We start from the raw sequence: 14,961 nt of genomic DNA, 5'->3' as shown, positions 1-14,961 counted from the left end.
GCTCTCTGAATCAGTCTTTGAAATGTGTAACTAAGCTCGTAGTTGTCTAAAGATTCAGTGAATGGACGCTAGTGGATAGTTCTGTGGGGTTAAAGTGCTTTATAATTTGTGAACCACCCCAAATTAAGCCTCCCAATTCTCCAAACACGTAATGGTCTCTATGTTCTTATCTAATGAGTTACCAGTTGACTTGTACTTAGTTGTACAAAAGCCAATGAATGACTTGCCCACTGGATTATGAGGATTTTCGCGGGATTGACGTCTCTTTGTTCTACAGCAGGGAGCAATAACTAGGAACTCCAACTCCGGGATGACCTACCTGTGATGTTGGGACTAGCTGCATTAAAATGACCTGAGCCGTTTGCTGAGCAGGAAAGTTTTCGGGCCACCACCCCAGGGTTAAGTCGTGAGAAACCTTGGACTGAGGCCTCAGAATACGCAAGTTTAACGAGTTTCCCAAGTGATGCTGGGGATAAACTAATGTTTGAAAATCACAAACGTTGACTAGACGAAATTGGAGAACACCAGAAACAGGACAGTTCCTCAAAGGCAAGGCTGAATTCCATGAGAAGTTGGGCGGGGGAAAGAACAGTGGGAAGGAGCTCTTTCGGGTGTTTCTATAAGGACAAATATAAATATTTATGCCACATCCACCACACTGCCACCGTTCCGCTACTGTCGTGGCAACCCATCCGCTGTGTTGCGACCCTTGCCTGGGACTTGCGACGCAACCGTCCCTGACTGACGAGGTACACGACGAGGCCCTTAAAACGGAAGTTGGGCTGGCGGTTTGCGTTGCCAGCACCTAACATGGTGGCACAAACGTCGCCACCAAGCTCAATGCTGTGTCCCGTCTAGGCCTCCTCAGGTCTCACTGGACTTTTGCAAGTCACCGTGGGAACCCTCACGGGGGGATTCCGAGCTTCGGAGTCGATGCCGCCTCTTAACCCAGGGCGTAGGCCCTAATTTCCATTCGAAGAATGCACTGCAAACGTCCAGGCAATAAACTTTACACCACAACTAGCCGGTGATACCTCCCGCGGCTGGCGAACAGCGGAGGGTTACAGAATCCTGGGCGATAGAATCTCAGCACCGCTTATTGGCGGGCCCACGCCGTGGGGGGCCTACATGCCCATTGGGCCGTGGACATGTCAGTACTGGGAAAGGAAAGCGGGGCGCCTTGGCCATTGGCTCCTCTCTGCCGTAAATCAAAGCGACATCCGGCGACGACCACGGTTCCAGCTTGTTGATTGGAGAAACGTGTTCCGGGAGAGGACGGGGAGGCGGGCTTCCTAGTGTGGTGGGAGGAGGGGGCGGGGAGGGAAGCGGAGGCTGGGAAGCTTTAGGCCAGCCGGCGGTGGCGGCTGCAAGGCTGGGATTCGGGGCTGAGGGCCTGCTGTGGCGGCAGCGGCGGACGCCGAGCTCAGCGGCGGGTATCAAGCACACTCCTTTACTGACAGAAGGGGCACAGCGCCGCGGGGCTGAGGCTTATGGGGCGAAGGGCTGCGGGGTAGAGCTGAGGGGCAGGAAGCGGGAGGCGGGAGCGGGCGGCCAAGCCGGGCTCGCTGTGGGGCCGGGCCCTGGGCCTGGCAGGGAGGGGCCGCGGGATCGACGAGAAAGCCGGCTCCGGGTGGGTTGGACTAGGAGGGCTGAGGGCACGAGAAGGCGTGGTGTTAGGGTTTGGTTTGGGAGCGGGGTGGGGCCGTAGGGACGGAGGGCGGGGTGCGGTTTGGCCGTGAGGGTGGGTCAAGGCCAGGAAAGTAGCACTTGTTCGCTGCTGCCCCAGAAGGCTAGAAGCCGAGGCGCCGAGAGCGGGCATGGCGACTTGGTCCCAGCCGGACTCGGGTATCCGGGGCAGGGTGGGACTGGGCTCAGACCAGAGGTCTTTGGCTTTAGTCGCTCTTTAAGAAGCCTCATCCAGTTTCTCGAACTTAATTGACTCTCGGGAGGTTTTAGTAATAAATTGCGTGAGAATGGGAAGGGAGTGTAGGCAGGAATTCTGGGTCGTAGTTGTGTTTACCCTAACAAATAGGTGTGTGTGTGTGCGTGCGTCCCTCAGTGAAGAGAGCTGTCTTGGTTTATGAGGTTAATGGAAGCTCAAAAGTAGAGACCAGAAACTGAAAGAGGCAGATTTGCTCCCTCCCCACTTGGCTCTCTGTGCAGAGAACTTGGCCATATCTTTCTGCTTTGGCTTAGAAGGTCATATGAATTAAAATAAAATCTGCCTATGCATATTATGAACCGAATAATCCTGCCTTAGTACCCTCTTCCCCTTTTTTTAAATGTGAGAGTGTCAGGGAAGGAAAATCAGATTTCAGAGTTGGACGAAGGGCATGTATTCTTTTCTGTGAAGTGGTGGCCTGAACGTTGTCCTCATGTCCTTTTACACTCTGACCTGTTCCTAATCTCTCTTCCGTTAACTCGAAAGGACAAGGATTACAGGCAGTTTTCTCCTTAGAGATGGGAAACCAACTTTCCTTTAAGATAGGAAGTGTATTTCTCATGTTAAAAATAGAAGCTGGGTAGTGCGCGTATGGGGGAGATTGGTGAATCAGATACCTATAATATTTTGGATGCTATGGGTGTTACCTTCTTATTCAAAACTAGCTACCTTTTAGGTTATTGCACATTTAATATTTGGAAACTGGGATCCTTTGTGAGCAATATCATTCATAGCTGCTGTTTTTGTCTGTAACAGTTTCTTTATATTTTTCTAGGAGTATAATTATTGTCTGACTAGGATTTTTTTTTCTCAAAAATATTCCTAGAATAAAAATGGTCCTTCATTGTGTTTCCTGCCTTCCGCCTTCATCATGGTGTGAAAATTATGGAATCTCATCCTGTTGCTCTTGTGATTCCCATTTCAGGTTTCTCTGGAAACCCCCCTGGTAAGTGTGGAGGAGGCAGGACACTCTGACCCAAGACAAAAGGCCTGTAGCTCCAGCCAAAGAAAATAAACCTTAGGAGGGAGAAGGAAAAAAAAAAATCCATCAGCTGTTCCTGAGAACAGCCTACAGTGGAATCTACAGAGAGGACAACTAATGTGAGTGAGGAAGTGACTGTGTGGACTGTGGAGACAGTAAGTCACGTGGGCCCTGAGGGCCTGGACTGGGTTAGGAACAGTTGTACTTTCAGAGGTGAGGTGTCGAGAAGGGAAAAGTGAATGTGGTCTGGCGTGTGGCCTTGGCTCCTCGGGGTGTGCTTTCCTCCTAGGCCATCAGGGAGCTCAGCCCCTGTGTTCTGCCAGGGTGTGGTACAGGGTTTGGCACTGACAAGGGTAACTGGCTGGCTGGAGCAGCAGAGCAGTGGCCTTGATTTGTCTTTTGGAAGATTTAAAAACCAAAAAGCATAAACATTCTGGTCCTTCAGCAATGCTTTCTCTGAAGAAATACTTAACGGAAGGACTTCTCCAGTTCACCATTCTGCTGAGTTTGATTGGGGTGCGGGTGGACGTGGATACTTACCTGACCTCACAGCTCCCCCCACTCCGGGAGATCATCCTGGGGCCCAGTTCTGCCTATACACAGACCCAGTTCCACAACCTGAGGAATACCTTGGATGGCTATGGTATCCACCCCAAGAGCATAGACCTGGACAATTACTTCACTGCCCGGCGGCTCCTCAGTCAGGTGAGGGCCCTGGACAGGTTCCAGGTGCCAACGACTGAGGTAAACGCCTGGCTGGTCCACCGGGATCCGGAGGGGTCTGTCTCTGGCAGCCAGCCCAGCTCAGGCCTCGCTCTCGAGAGTTCCAGTGGCCTCCAAGATGTGACAGGCCCAGACAACGGGGTGCGAGAAAGCGAAACGGAGCAGGGATTCAGTGAAGATTTGGAGGATTTGGGGGCTGTAGCCCCTCCAGTCAGTGGAGACTTAACCAAAGAGGTTAGTGACCACATGGAGGGATGTGTGGGAGGGGTCTGGGGTTGCTGGTGGGCTGGTCCTAAAGGAGTGTGGTCTTAATACTAACCCCTGTAAAGAACCAGGGAGATTGGGGTGGGTGGTCTCAGGCACTGTTCTTGGAGAGAAAAGGACTGAATTTTCTGCCTAGGATTGGGGGCGGGGAGTATTTCCTTGTTTTCAAACATTGACCCACCTCTAAATGTACTGTCCGGCAGTGGGAGGTTCCTAGAACATGCCAGGGTGTTTACTGCTTGGGTTTCAACATGCCGCCTGGAGGCCCTGGGGTGGGGGAGGGAGTCATGTTGTGATGGGCTTTGATTTGGTGTGTATCTGTTGCTAATAGCGACACAAACACTTCGTGGACTTTTGCCTTGTATCTCCCCCCACATGAAAACACACATATCCTGAAATTCTCCTTCTTGTGGTCAGGCCTGTTGTTGTAAGGTCCTTGATAAGTTGGATCTCCTGGGCCTGAGCCAAGGAATAGATTTAGGTAGCTATTCTTGGACGGGAGAGGGCCAAGGCTCCCATTCTTTGCTGAAGGCCACTGCAGGGAGGGAAAGGGCTGGGAGCTAGAAGAGAAATTGTATTCTGTTGCCTAAGCCAGCTTGTTCAGAGCTGTCAAGATCTTTAGCTCCTGACATGGTTGATGTGTTGTTCTGGGCAGAAAGTGATGGAGGCCTGTAATGATGTGAATTGTTACTGCTGCCTCTACCCCACCAATATGATAAGACTGCTTTGAGCTCTGTGTTTGGCCCTTGCTTGCCAAACTCAGCCTTAAGGAGCATGAAAAAGGCCCACTGCACTTTGCTGGCCATTAGGAAAAGAGAAGGCTGTTGTTGTACCGGGTTGGGTTTTCCAGAACTGAGTTTTGGGAGAGGGTGTTTGGGGGCAGGGTTGTGGAGGTATGCAAAAAGTTTTACAGATGCAGAACTTGGCTTTTCTGCCCACCAGTCTGACCAGGCTCTGCCTCCCATCCCACATTTGAGCCCGCTCATGAGCTCAGTTCTCTGAATGATAGATGATCAAAGCTTGTGGCTTCTTTTGGGCCAGGGATCCTCAGCCAGGGGTGATTTTGCCCCCTGGGGTATACATGGCAATGTCTGGGGACAGTTTTGGTTTTCAAGACTGAAGAAGCTGCTGTTGGCTTCTAGTGGAGAGAGATCAGGGATGCTGCTAAACTTTCTAAGACGCACAGGACACCCCCAAATGACAGACTGATCTGCCCCAAATGCCAGCAGTACCAGGATTGCTGTATGCTTGGCTGATTCATACTTGTTTCCCTTTGAAAGAGACTAGGACTGTCTGAGCCTGGGAGTTGCTAGCATTCCTTACCTTTAGTGCCTCTTTTCCTAGATTTTACAGTGCCGCTCGAACTTTATCTTTCTTCTGCTTCCTCTTTCCTTTTCCTCCAGATGGGCTCCAGGCCTGCACTGTAGGAGTACAGTGGTCTGTAGGAGTATGCTTCCCAGCCTCCTCTTCTGTCGTCCTGTCCCAGTGTAGCTCCCCAGGGTGGGTGTGATTGGCTTGCTGCTGGGAACCCTGCAGGAGTAGCTGCATTCCCATCCCTGCCAGGAGCTCTCCTGGGGTGGGAGGAGATGTTTTGGATATAATTGGATGGGTTGGGGCTGAATGGAATGGGATTCTGACCCTGCTTTCCTCCATTTCTTGGCCTTTGTGAAGGTTGGGCTTCTCTGACCCCATGCCTTCATTGCGGCCTTCATGGGGATAGAGTTCAGTATTAGGGGCCCAGGCTGGGTATGGGGGAAGGGAGGATTATTCGTGTCTAGAACGACATTTCCTCAGCAACTCGGGGATAAAAATACCCAGGTCCAGAGCATGTGACAGGCACTGCTGGAGCTGGTCTTATCCCTGCGGTGGCAGCACTCCCCTACTGCCAGGCCTGTTCGATGGACAGCCATAGTCCAGGGCCTTGTCAGGGATAGGATTCCCCTCGAGGTTGGCACTCTGCCCAGAGCAGGGGGTGGCCTATGTACAGCTCTTTCCAGGCGAGGAGCAGACTGTGACCAAGGAGATCATTCTGTCCCTGACCTGACCTTAGGCTCAAGGGAGCAGCAGTGAAGATGAGGCCTGGAATTGTGATCCTGATTCTGTCAGTGGCTTTGTGCTTTAGAGATGTGGGCCTGGGATCAGGCAGGGAATGCTCTTGAACGCAGCTGGGTAAAGGGGAAGTGGGGGTCACGGTGGTGGCCAGGAGATTGCGGAGCACTTGTCTCCTTCAGGGTTGGCCTTTTGGCACGGCTGCCTGCCTTTGCCTGAGACTAGGCCTGGCCGGCCCTGTGGCAGTGCTGCACGTGTGCACATGGCTCTCCCCCTTCCTCCCGGCCTGTTGAGAGTGACAGAGCTCCTGGCTCACAGAAAGTCTGGGTGTACGGGGTTCCTGCCGCCTAGCTTCTGATGCTTGGGTGAGGGCCGCTGGCCACAACCCTCCTGAGGAACGGGAAAACTTCCACTTCCAGGGAAGAACTTAGATTCCCAGAGAAGCTGCGGGAGCAGCGCGTCTGCCCAGTGCTGAGTGGGCTGGGTAAGCAGGATGCGACAGGAAGGAGAGGGGCACCCCTTCCCCCCAGGGCTCTCTCACTGCGCCACCCCGGCTGGCTGGCTGGGCTGGGTGGGGCAGCCCGCCCCTGGGTGCGTCTCCTTGAGGAGACGGAGGCGGCCCAGGGATGGGCTGGTTCCTTGCGGCAGCTTCTCCAGCTGCCCTGGTGCAGAGATTGGCTCCCGGCTGCAGCTAGGTAACAGGCGGTGGGAGGGGATTGGCTCCTTCCGCATCTCCAGCGGAGACTTAGGGGAGGAGATTGGCTCTTGTCGCAGCCTAGGTAACGACAGTGGGAGGGGATTGGCTCTTTCCGCAGCCCAGCTGCTGACCTGGGGGAGGGGATTGGCTCTCTGCAGCCTCAGCAGTGACCTGCGGGGTGGGAGGGGGAGGGGATTGGCTCCTTGCTGCAGCCTAGGTAACAAGTTTGGGGGGCGTGGGGAGGGGGAGAGAGGGAGGAGCGGGAGGATAGGCCCTGGAGGGAGCTTGCTTTTCTCTGCAGCTTGAGCACGGAGCATGGGGTGGGAGTCCCATCTCACCGCAGCCTCTGCGGTGAGCTCAGGGTGGGGGCTGCCGGGAGCCTGAGTGGAACTGGGGTTGTGAGGTGGGAGGGGGCTGCTCAAGGATGGAGGAAGGGGGCTGGGCTGGGCCGCCCAGGCAACAGCACGGGCGGGGCACCCTCCTCGGGCCCCTCGGAGCCAGCAAGGGGCCACCCTTCCAGCCTGGTGTGCTCCCTGCAAGCCCAGAGCTCCTTGCAGCCCCCTGTCCGGCTTTCCAGTGCCGGCCGCACTGGGGCTCATCCTGCAGACCATGACCCGCCTGGACCGCAGCTCTCTCAGTGGTGGGGGCCATGCCAAAGGCAGCCGGCCCCTTAACTCTTTGCTGGCTGGTCACCGGGTGGCCCAGCCGCCCTCTGCTCCTGGGTCCAGGGCTTCTCTTCAGGTTGGTGTATGTGGGGAGACGACAAGGAGAGGTACATCTGGGAAGTCTTAGGATCAGGGAGGGTTACGGTGGGAAAGGGCTCCCTGGTCAGGGCTAGGGAGGTGGGTCTGTTCTAAGGATGTTGCTTTCTGGAACATGTCTGCTTTTTAACCTCTGAGTGGAAGTCAACGTTTGGGGTTTCTTCAGCCACAGGGGCAGCATGTGTAGGAAGCCCAAATGGTTTTTATTTATTGGGGTTCTATGCTGGTGGCAGTGGGGATGGCAGCTGGTGCAGGAACTGATCAGGAGCACCAGGATAGCCGGGTGGAGGCATCTTGGTGCCCGAGGTGGCAGTTGTGGCTGAATGGTGATGGGGACTGTGTCCTTTGAGTGGGCTGGCTGATGGGGAGTGAGTCTGGGGGTGTGGTGAGAAAAGGAGTGAGGGCACTGGTGTGAGGGACACTGTGGGGCTGGCCTTGGCAGAGGTGGGGTGCCCGGTGAGGATCATCTGACTGCCTGAGGCCTTTCTGGGATGGAGGCAACCTGCTAGCATCAGCTGAGTGGGGATTCTGACAGGGATGGATCTTGAGGTGAGCCTGAACATTAAGAGTTGTGGGTGTTCAGCCTTACTCCTGCCTCAGCCAGGGGAGGGGGAACGGCTGTAGGAAGGGCTGGAGACAGCCTGTGGTTGTCATTGGTTGCATCAGGTGGTTGCAAATGCAGGGATTTTCCTCTATAGCCGACCCCACCCCTTTATGCAAATGAAATGGCACCGTGGGCTGATGCAAGCCTGGCCACCGGGAAGCAATTCTGCATGACAGTTCACCCTTGCTTGCAATGGCCAGCTATCTACAAACCAGTTGTAAGGAATTCCCATTCCCAAAATAGGAGTTGTTTCCTGATTCCCTCTTCCTTAAGCAACTGTGAGGTGGCCCTGCCTTTTGGCCTGGTGGTGTCTCTGGTCCAGATCCTAAGCCCACAGACCTTCATGGTGATGGTTTTTGCTAGCTCTTGGTACTACACCATCAGGCTGGTGTTTGGAAATGGATGAATGAAGCCTTGCCGGTACAGAGGGGTGGGGTGGGGCAGGTGGAGACGCTGGCAAGGTGTAGGGCTGGGAGGACCTCCTCCCAGGACTAATTGGAGTGATGCTAGGAGGGACCTCTAAGGGGCAGGACAGATAGGGACCCCTGGACCTGAGAGCTAAAGTCATGGTGATCTGTCTTCCAGGACATAGATCTGATTGACATCCTTTGGCGACAGGATATTGACCTGGGGGCTGGGCGTGAGATTTTTGACTATAGTCACCGCCAGAAGGAGCAGGATGTGGATAAGGAAGTACGAGGTGGAGCTGAGCAGGACGACACCTGGCCAGGCGAAGGGGCAGAAGCTCTGGTGCGCAACCTGCTAGTGGATGGAGAAACTGGGGAGAGCTTCCCTGCACAGGTACTCCCACCTCTGTCCACTTTCAGAAACTCCTCCTTAGAGAAAGCAGGTCGTATCTGTGGGATGGACCAGAATGTGTATTTTGGGTTGGGGTCTCCAAGTCACAGTGAGTGGGCTGAGGAAGGGGGAGTGGATGAGCAACAGAGGCAGAGGGGCCAGGCCTTGGTGACACGTAGCACAGAGGCAAAACACCTAGCAGCTTCCTGCTTGAGTCGGACTCCTTCGCTCTTCCTCTGGTCTCCCCTGGAGTTTGGAACCCTGGGTCAGCCGTTAGCCCAGAACAGAGGGGGAGCACAGGTGTCCAACCATGCGTGTCCTCCTTCAGCTTCCCCTTGGAAAGGCTGGGGAAGAGGCTGTGCCTGCAGGCAGCCAAGGCCCAGGTCAGTCAGACTTACAGTTGCTGTTGCCACAGGTGCCTGGTGGGGAGGACCAGACGGCCCTGTCCCTGGAAGAGTGCCTTAGGCTGCTGGAGGCCACCTGCCCCTTTGGGGAGAATGCTGAGGTGAGCAGGACTCCAGGAAGAGCCCACTGAGCCAGCAGGGCTGCCTGCACACGGTGTGTCCCTCCACAGCTGCCTGAGGGGCCAGCTCTTGGTGCTGGCTTTGTTCTGGCTGCTGGGGGTGAAATCAGAGGAAGGAAGAGACAGAACCTCAGGTGGTAGTCTCTGGGAGGAAAGCAGAGGTGGTCTGGCTTCCCCCTGCTAAAGCCTCTATGTTTTGCCCTAGTTTCCAGCAGACATTTCCAGCATATCAGAAGCAGTGCCTAGTGAGAGTGAGCCCCCAGGTCTTCAGAATAACCTCTTGTCTCCTCTCCTGACGGGGACAGAGTCGCCATTTGATTTGGAACAGCAGTGGCAAGATCTCATGTCCATCATGGAAATGCAGGTAGGATCATTGAACCAGGGCACAGGCCTGCTGGCCTTTATGTGGGGTGTCTTAGTGCACAGTTACTTTTACATCTCTGGCAAGAGAAAGAGTAACACCTCCCTGTCTGACCCATAAGAAGTGGGTACACTGAGAGGTAATTGTCCAGGTGTCTCCTTGGGGCAGTGGGTGTGGTAAGAGTGGGGTTTGGGTTAAAACCCTGGAGGTGAGCCTTCTAACGCAGGCTGGCTTCCTAGGCATGACCACTTCCTTTCCTTCCAGTAGATAACCACTTGGCTAGGTGCTTCCAAGGTTTAGTATTAACAAAAGCTGACATTCATGCAGTGCTTTACAGCCGTCCTCATCTCACTTGGCCCTCAAAATCATCTAGTCAGCCCTTTGTTATTTACAGGTGAGGAAGTTGAAAGCCCAGGGAAGTTAAGTGGTTAGGTGTTTTATTCCTCTCCTTCCAAGGTGAGGGAGTCTGGCCAGACATGACCAGGAGCCAGTCAGTCCTGCATTAAGGTGGGGCCCATCTCTGCCAGGCCTGGTGGACCAAGTGGAGCCAGGAGCTGAGGCCATGGGCTCTGGTTCCCGTCTCTTGCCTTTATATCCATCAGCTGTGCTGTGTTGGGGGCCTGCTGGTGTGGCCCCAGCCGCGTCTGGGGAGGGAGTCTGCTCTGAGTGAACAGTGGTGCTCTTCTCCCCCACCAGGCCATGGAAGTGAACACTTCAACAAATGAGATCCTGTACAGTGCCCCTCCTGGAGACCCACTGAGTACCAACTACAGCCTTGCTCCCAACACTCCCATCAATCAGAATGTCAGCCTGCATCAGGCGTCCCTGGGGGGCTGCAGCCAGGACTTCTCACTCTTCAGCCCCGAGGTGGAAAGCCTGCCTGTGGCTGGCACCTCCACGCTGCTCCCACTGGCCCCCAGCAATTCCACCAGCCTCAACTCCACCTTTGGCTCCACCAACCTGGCAGGGCTCTTCTTTCCACCCCAGCTCAACGGCACAGCCAATGACACAGCAGGCCCCGAGCTGCCTGACCCACTGGGTGGTCTGTTAGATGAAGCCATGCTGGACGAGATCAGCCTGATGGACCTGGCCATTGAGGAAGGCTTTAACCCTGTGCAGGCCTCCCAGCTCGAAGAGGAATTTGACTCCGACTCAGGCCTCTCCTTGGACTCCAGCCATAGCCCTTCCTCCATGAGCAGCTCTGAAGGCAGCTCTTCTTCCTCCTCCTCTTCCTCCTCCTCTTCCTCCGCTTCTTCCTCATCCTCTTCCTCCTTTTCCGAGGAGGGTGCTGTTGGCTACAGCTCTGACTCTGAGACTCTGGACCTGGAAGAGGTTGAGGGCGCTGTGGGCTACCAGCCTGAGTATTCCAAGTTCTGCCGCATGAGCTACCAGGATCCGTCTCAGCTCTCCTGCCTGCCCTACTTGGAGCACGTGGGCCACAACCACACGTACAACATGGCGCCCAGTGCCCTCGACTCTGCCGACCTGCCACCACCCAGCGCCCTCAAGAAAGGCAGCAAGGAGAAGCAGGCCGACTTCTTAGACAAGCAGATGAGCCGGGATGAGCATCGAGCCCGAGCAATGAAGATCCCCTTCACCAATGACAAAATCATCAACTTGCCTGTCGAGGAGTTCAATGAGCTGCTATCGAAATACCAACTGAGTGAAGCCCAGCTGAGCCTCATCCGCGACATCCGGCGCCGGGGCAAGAACAAGATGGCGGCACAGAACTGCCGCAAGCGCAAGCTGGATACCATCCTGAACCTGGAGCGGGATGTGGAGGACCTGCAGCGTGATAAAGCTCGGCTGCTGCGTGAGAAGGTGGAGTTCCTCCGGTCCCTGCGGCAGATGAAGCAGAAGGTCCAGAGCCTGTACCAGGAGGTGTTTGGGCGGCTGCGGGATGAGAATGGGCGACCCTACTCACCCAGTCAGTATGCGCTCCAATATGCAGGGGACGGCAGCGTCCTCCTCATTCCCCGCACCTTGGCCAACCAGCAGGCCCGGCGACAGGAGAGGAAGCCAAAGGACCGGAGAAAGTGAGCCTGGGGAGGATGGGGGGTTGGCACTCACCAGGATGGAAACTGGAGAAGGGCTGGGCCTGGGCCTGGACCTATGGTGGGGACTTTAATGCCTTCTTATCTGATAGATAATTCTCAGATGGGATGACTGTGGGTCAGTGGACAGGAGGCAGTGGGCACTGGCGTGTCTGGCTCATCTTCCCCTGCTGGGGCGTGGGAGTGGCCAGACCATCTGTGTGGACAGGGTCCTCACCCCTACCCCTTTCCTTCGTGGGAAGGGTTGGTGCTGGCATAGCTGGAGGCTGACAAAGGGGAAGGGACTTGTGAGAGGAGAGGAATGGCTCATTCCTCCAAGGAAGGAAGGACAAAAACCCAAAAAATCAAAGTGGGAAGAAAAAAGGTCAGGTTAAGGTTGGCTCTGGCCAGAATTCCAAGCAGCAGCCTTCTGGTGGGATTAGGTCATTGGTATGAGTGAACCCCACTTCATCCCAGGGGAGGGGTGGACTGCACCCCAGGGTGGGCTCTGGGAGGGGCTTTGTGAACTCTTTCTGCTCCTGCACTTTGGTGTCCCTGAAAGGGGGCTCCTGGCTGCCTCCTATAGTGTTTCAGGCTGGGGGAGCTGCTGGGACCCAATGGTGGCTTAGAGGGTTAGGGTCCGAAGGTAGAGTGAACAGGAAGGGGTCACGAGGCCGCGTGTTGCAGTAGTCCCAACACCGAGCATGTCACTCACTGCCCTGCCACTCCATCTCCTCCTGTGCCCAGACACCTCAGCTGAGGCACCCACGGCTCCCTGGGAGCCTGCATGTGTTTGCTGTTCTCTCCCACCCCCTCGCACCCCTCGCTGCTGCTTGGGGCTCCTCTGCAGCTGGGGTGCTGGCAGTGCCCCCAGTGTTGGGCCTGCCGCCACCTGGGGCCTGCCTGGTGGCAGTGGGTGATGTAGAGAAGCCAAGCAGTATTCAGCACAACACTGGGAAGTGACCCTTCCCTTAGATCTCCCCCACCAACTGGGCTCGGCACTGGAGAAAACTACCAAACCCAGCGACAACAAACTAGTCCTCTTAGAGTTTCTCGCGCTTTGATTTTTTTAGGGCTTGGGCCCGGTTTCACTTATAGGGTCTAGAATGCTTGTGTTGAGTAAAAAGGAGATACCCCAATATTCAAAGCTGCTAAATGTTCTCTTTGCCATAAAGACTCCGTGTAACTGTGTGAACACTTGGGATTTTTCTCCTCTGTCCCGAGGTCTCTGTCTTTCTTCACTGGGTTTCTTTCTAGGAGAATGAGAAGTGCATGTAATGGGAGCTGAGAGTACCTCCCCACAGGCTCTCAGCCACAGGCAACTTCTCCACACCCCTAGCTCAGCAAGGGCTCCTGGAGAACTGCCTGGGGGGGAGGCAGAGAGGGGAGTGCCAAGATGGCCAGATAGTTCAGAACCAGTGTCTGTTTTCCTGTTTGTTTGCCACTGCTGCCCCCATCACACCCTGGCCTGGCTGAGTTCTGTCTGCCCCGGACTACCAGGAGTGAGTTGGGGGTAGGGGGCGCTGAATCTGTCCCTCACTTGGCAGGGGTGGTATTCTAACTGAGCAGTAAAGATAGAAGGCAGGAGCCTGGGAAGTGCTTTTATAAATTATTTTCCTTGCAGATTTTATTTTTAATTTATGTCTGACCTGCCAGGGAGAGGAGAGAGGGGGAGATTGAGAGGGAGAGAGAGAGATGCTGTGAGCACATGACAAAATAAAATAAAATGGATGATTCATTCTTAAGTGCAATTTTTCCCAACTTTGAAATCAAATTGAGTGAAGGAAAGAGGTCCCAAGAGGGGAGGACTGGCCATTGTGTGGCTAAGGTAGAGCTCATGCAGGAAGGTGGGTGGAAAGCAGGGGAGGTGGATAATGAGAAATTCAGAAAGACAAAAGTATTAAACCCTTATTAGCAAGACCAAGACAGTGAAAACCTGAGAAACCAACAGAGCAGCACCTGCCAAGCACTTCACTTAAAGCAGGGCCATAGTAGTAGGAAGCTGGGCCCCAGGGTTTAAGGCTTCTCCGGGGTGAGAAGCCTACCTAACTGAGGTGGCCAGAAGGTACCCTTCCTCAAAAAGCAAAACCCTGCTGTGATGCTAAGCCTGTGAAGAGCTGAATGCTTCAGGGTACTTACTGGGTGGTTGCTGGAACCACCACATGCCCATGGTGGGGTAGGTGCTTGGCAATCACCTGAGTACTGAATGTTCACCTGGCAGTCTGAGATAATTGGACAAGGTTTAGGACCAAACACTATGATCTCCATAATGGAACCTGTGCTCTTGAACCTGTGTACCAACGTCTGACCTGGCTCAGCCCAATCCTTTAGTGATGCTAGTAGAGGTTTATCCTAAGGGGTGGAATTGAATTCCTGGAATGGTAGGGATTTCTTACTTGCTTCAATTTAGGAAGGCCTTTTCCATCTGTAGCTGGGAAAGGATTGGCCATACATAGCAAGTTAGGAGTTCATTTCTAATCAGAAATTAATTCCTAAGCCAGATAAAACCAAGATTCTTAAAGGAGAAAAAAAGACTAAAAATTAAGTTGGAAAAACTTTAATTCATGCTGGTAAAAATAGACAAATTACAAGTAAACTGACAAGTAAAATTCAGAGAATATTTTTGTATTCCTTCTAGAAAAGCGTATGTGTATTTTTGCTCATTTAGTCACGATTAGGCTGTAATTTTTACAACTTTTTTTTTTTAACCTGAGTTAAACATTTTTCAAGAAAAAAATTCCTCTCTCCTTTTGCAAGTATTGCCCTGGTCTGAGAAAAGTGTATTTTTGTCACCATTTCCCTCATGTCTCCTTATGGAGAGATGTGCCGTTGTGTCTAGATCACGATGATTAGCTGGGGCTTTGAGCCAAGTTGGTCAGCACTGCTGTGGGGCTGACCTCTTTTTGCTGCTGGCAGCTGGGGTGGATGTTACAGCTTTAAGGCTTTTTCTGGCAGGGAGAAGCTATGAGGTTTCAAGTAGAGCCTGTGAAAGAGCTGCCACACCTGAGGCAGGAGTGAGCCGAGGTCCCAGAGCTGCAGGGAGCCGAGCAAGCCTCAGGCTCAACTCCAGACCCAAGTTCAGGGTGACCTGCCCAGGTGGGTGTGGGCGGCTCCCTTTGTTCTGACTTAAGCAGTCCTAGGTTGCATTCCAACGTATTTTCCCATACATCTTAATTCTCATAAGGTGGAAAAAAACCCATTGTTTCAACTTCTGTCTTGCATAG

At 54.0% G+C, this 14,961-nt stretch overlaps 1 protein-coding gene across 7 annotated transcripts; it reads left to right on the top strand.

Moving 5' to 3' along the window:
• Positions 1-1,306: 1,306 nt before the first annotated feature.
• Positions 1,307-13,475, top strand: NFE2L1 (NFE2 like bZIP transcription factor 1). Of its 7 annotated transcripts, none has more exons than XM_017677442.3 (6): positions 1,307-1,433; positions 2,868-3,881; positions 8,608-8,823; positions 9,236-9,325; positions 9,549-9,707; positions 10,401-13,475. In XM_017677442.3, exons 2-6 carry the CDS (start codon positions 3,372-3,374, stop codon positions 11,742-11,744), a joined length of 2,319 nt encoding a protein of 772 aa, XP_017532931.1. In that variant the 5' UTR covers positions 1,307-1,433; positions 2,868-3,371; the 3' UTR covers positions 11,745-13,475. The 7 variants fall into 7 exon arrangements, with proteins under 7 accessions (XP_017532931.1, XP_017532933.1, XP_017532930.1 ...); XM_017677444.3 differs by lacking the exon at positions 1,307-1,433 and adding an exon at positions 1,706-1,845 and having other exon boundaries at positions 8,641-8,823; XM_017677441.3 differs by lacking the exon at positions 1,307-1,433 and adding an exon at positions 1,706-1,845.
• Positions 13,476-14,961: the final 1,486 nt, after the last annotated feature.

The sequence above is a fragment of the Manis javanica genome, chromosome 4 (genome assembly GCF_040802235.1).
Source record: "Manis javanica isolate MJ-LG chromosome 4, MJ_LKY, whole genome shotgun sequence".
In the NCBI taxonomy this organism is placed as follows: domain Eukaryota; kingdom Metazoa; phylum Chordata; class Mammalia; order Pholidota; family Manidae; genus Manis; species Manis javanica.
This window is presented reverse-complemented; position numbering and strand designations above follow the sequence as displayed.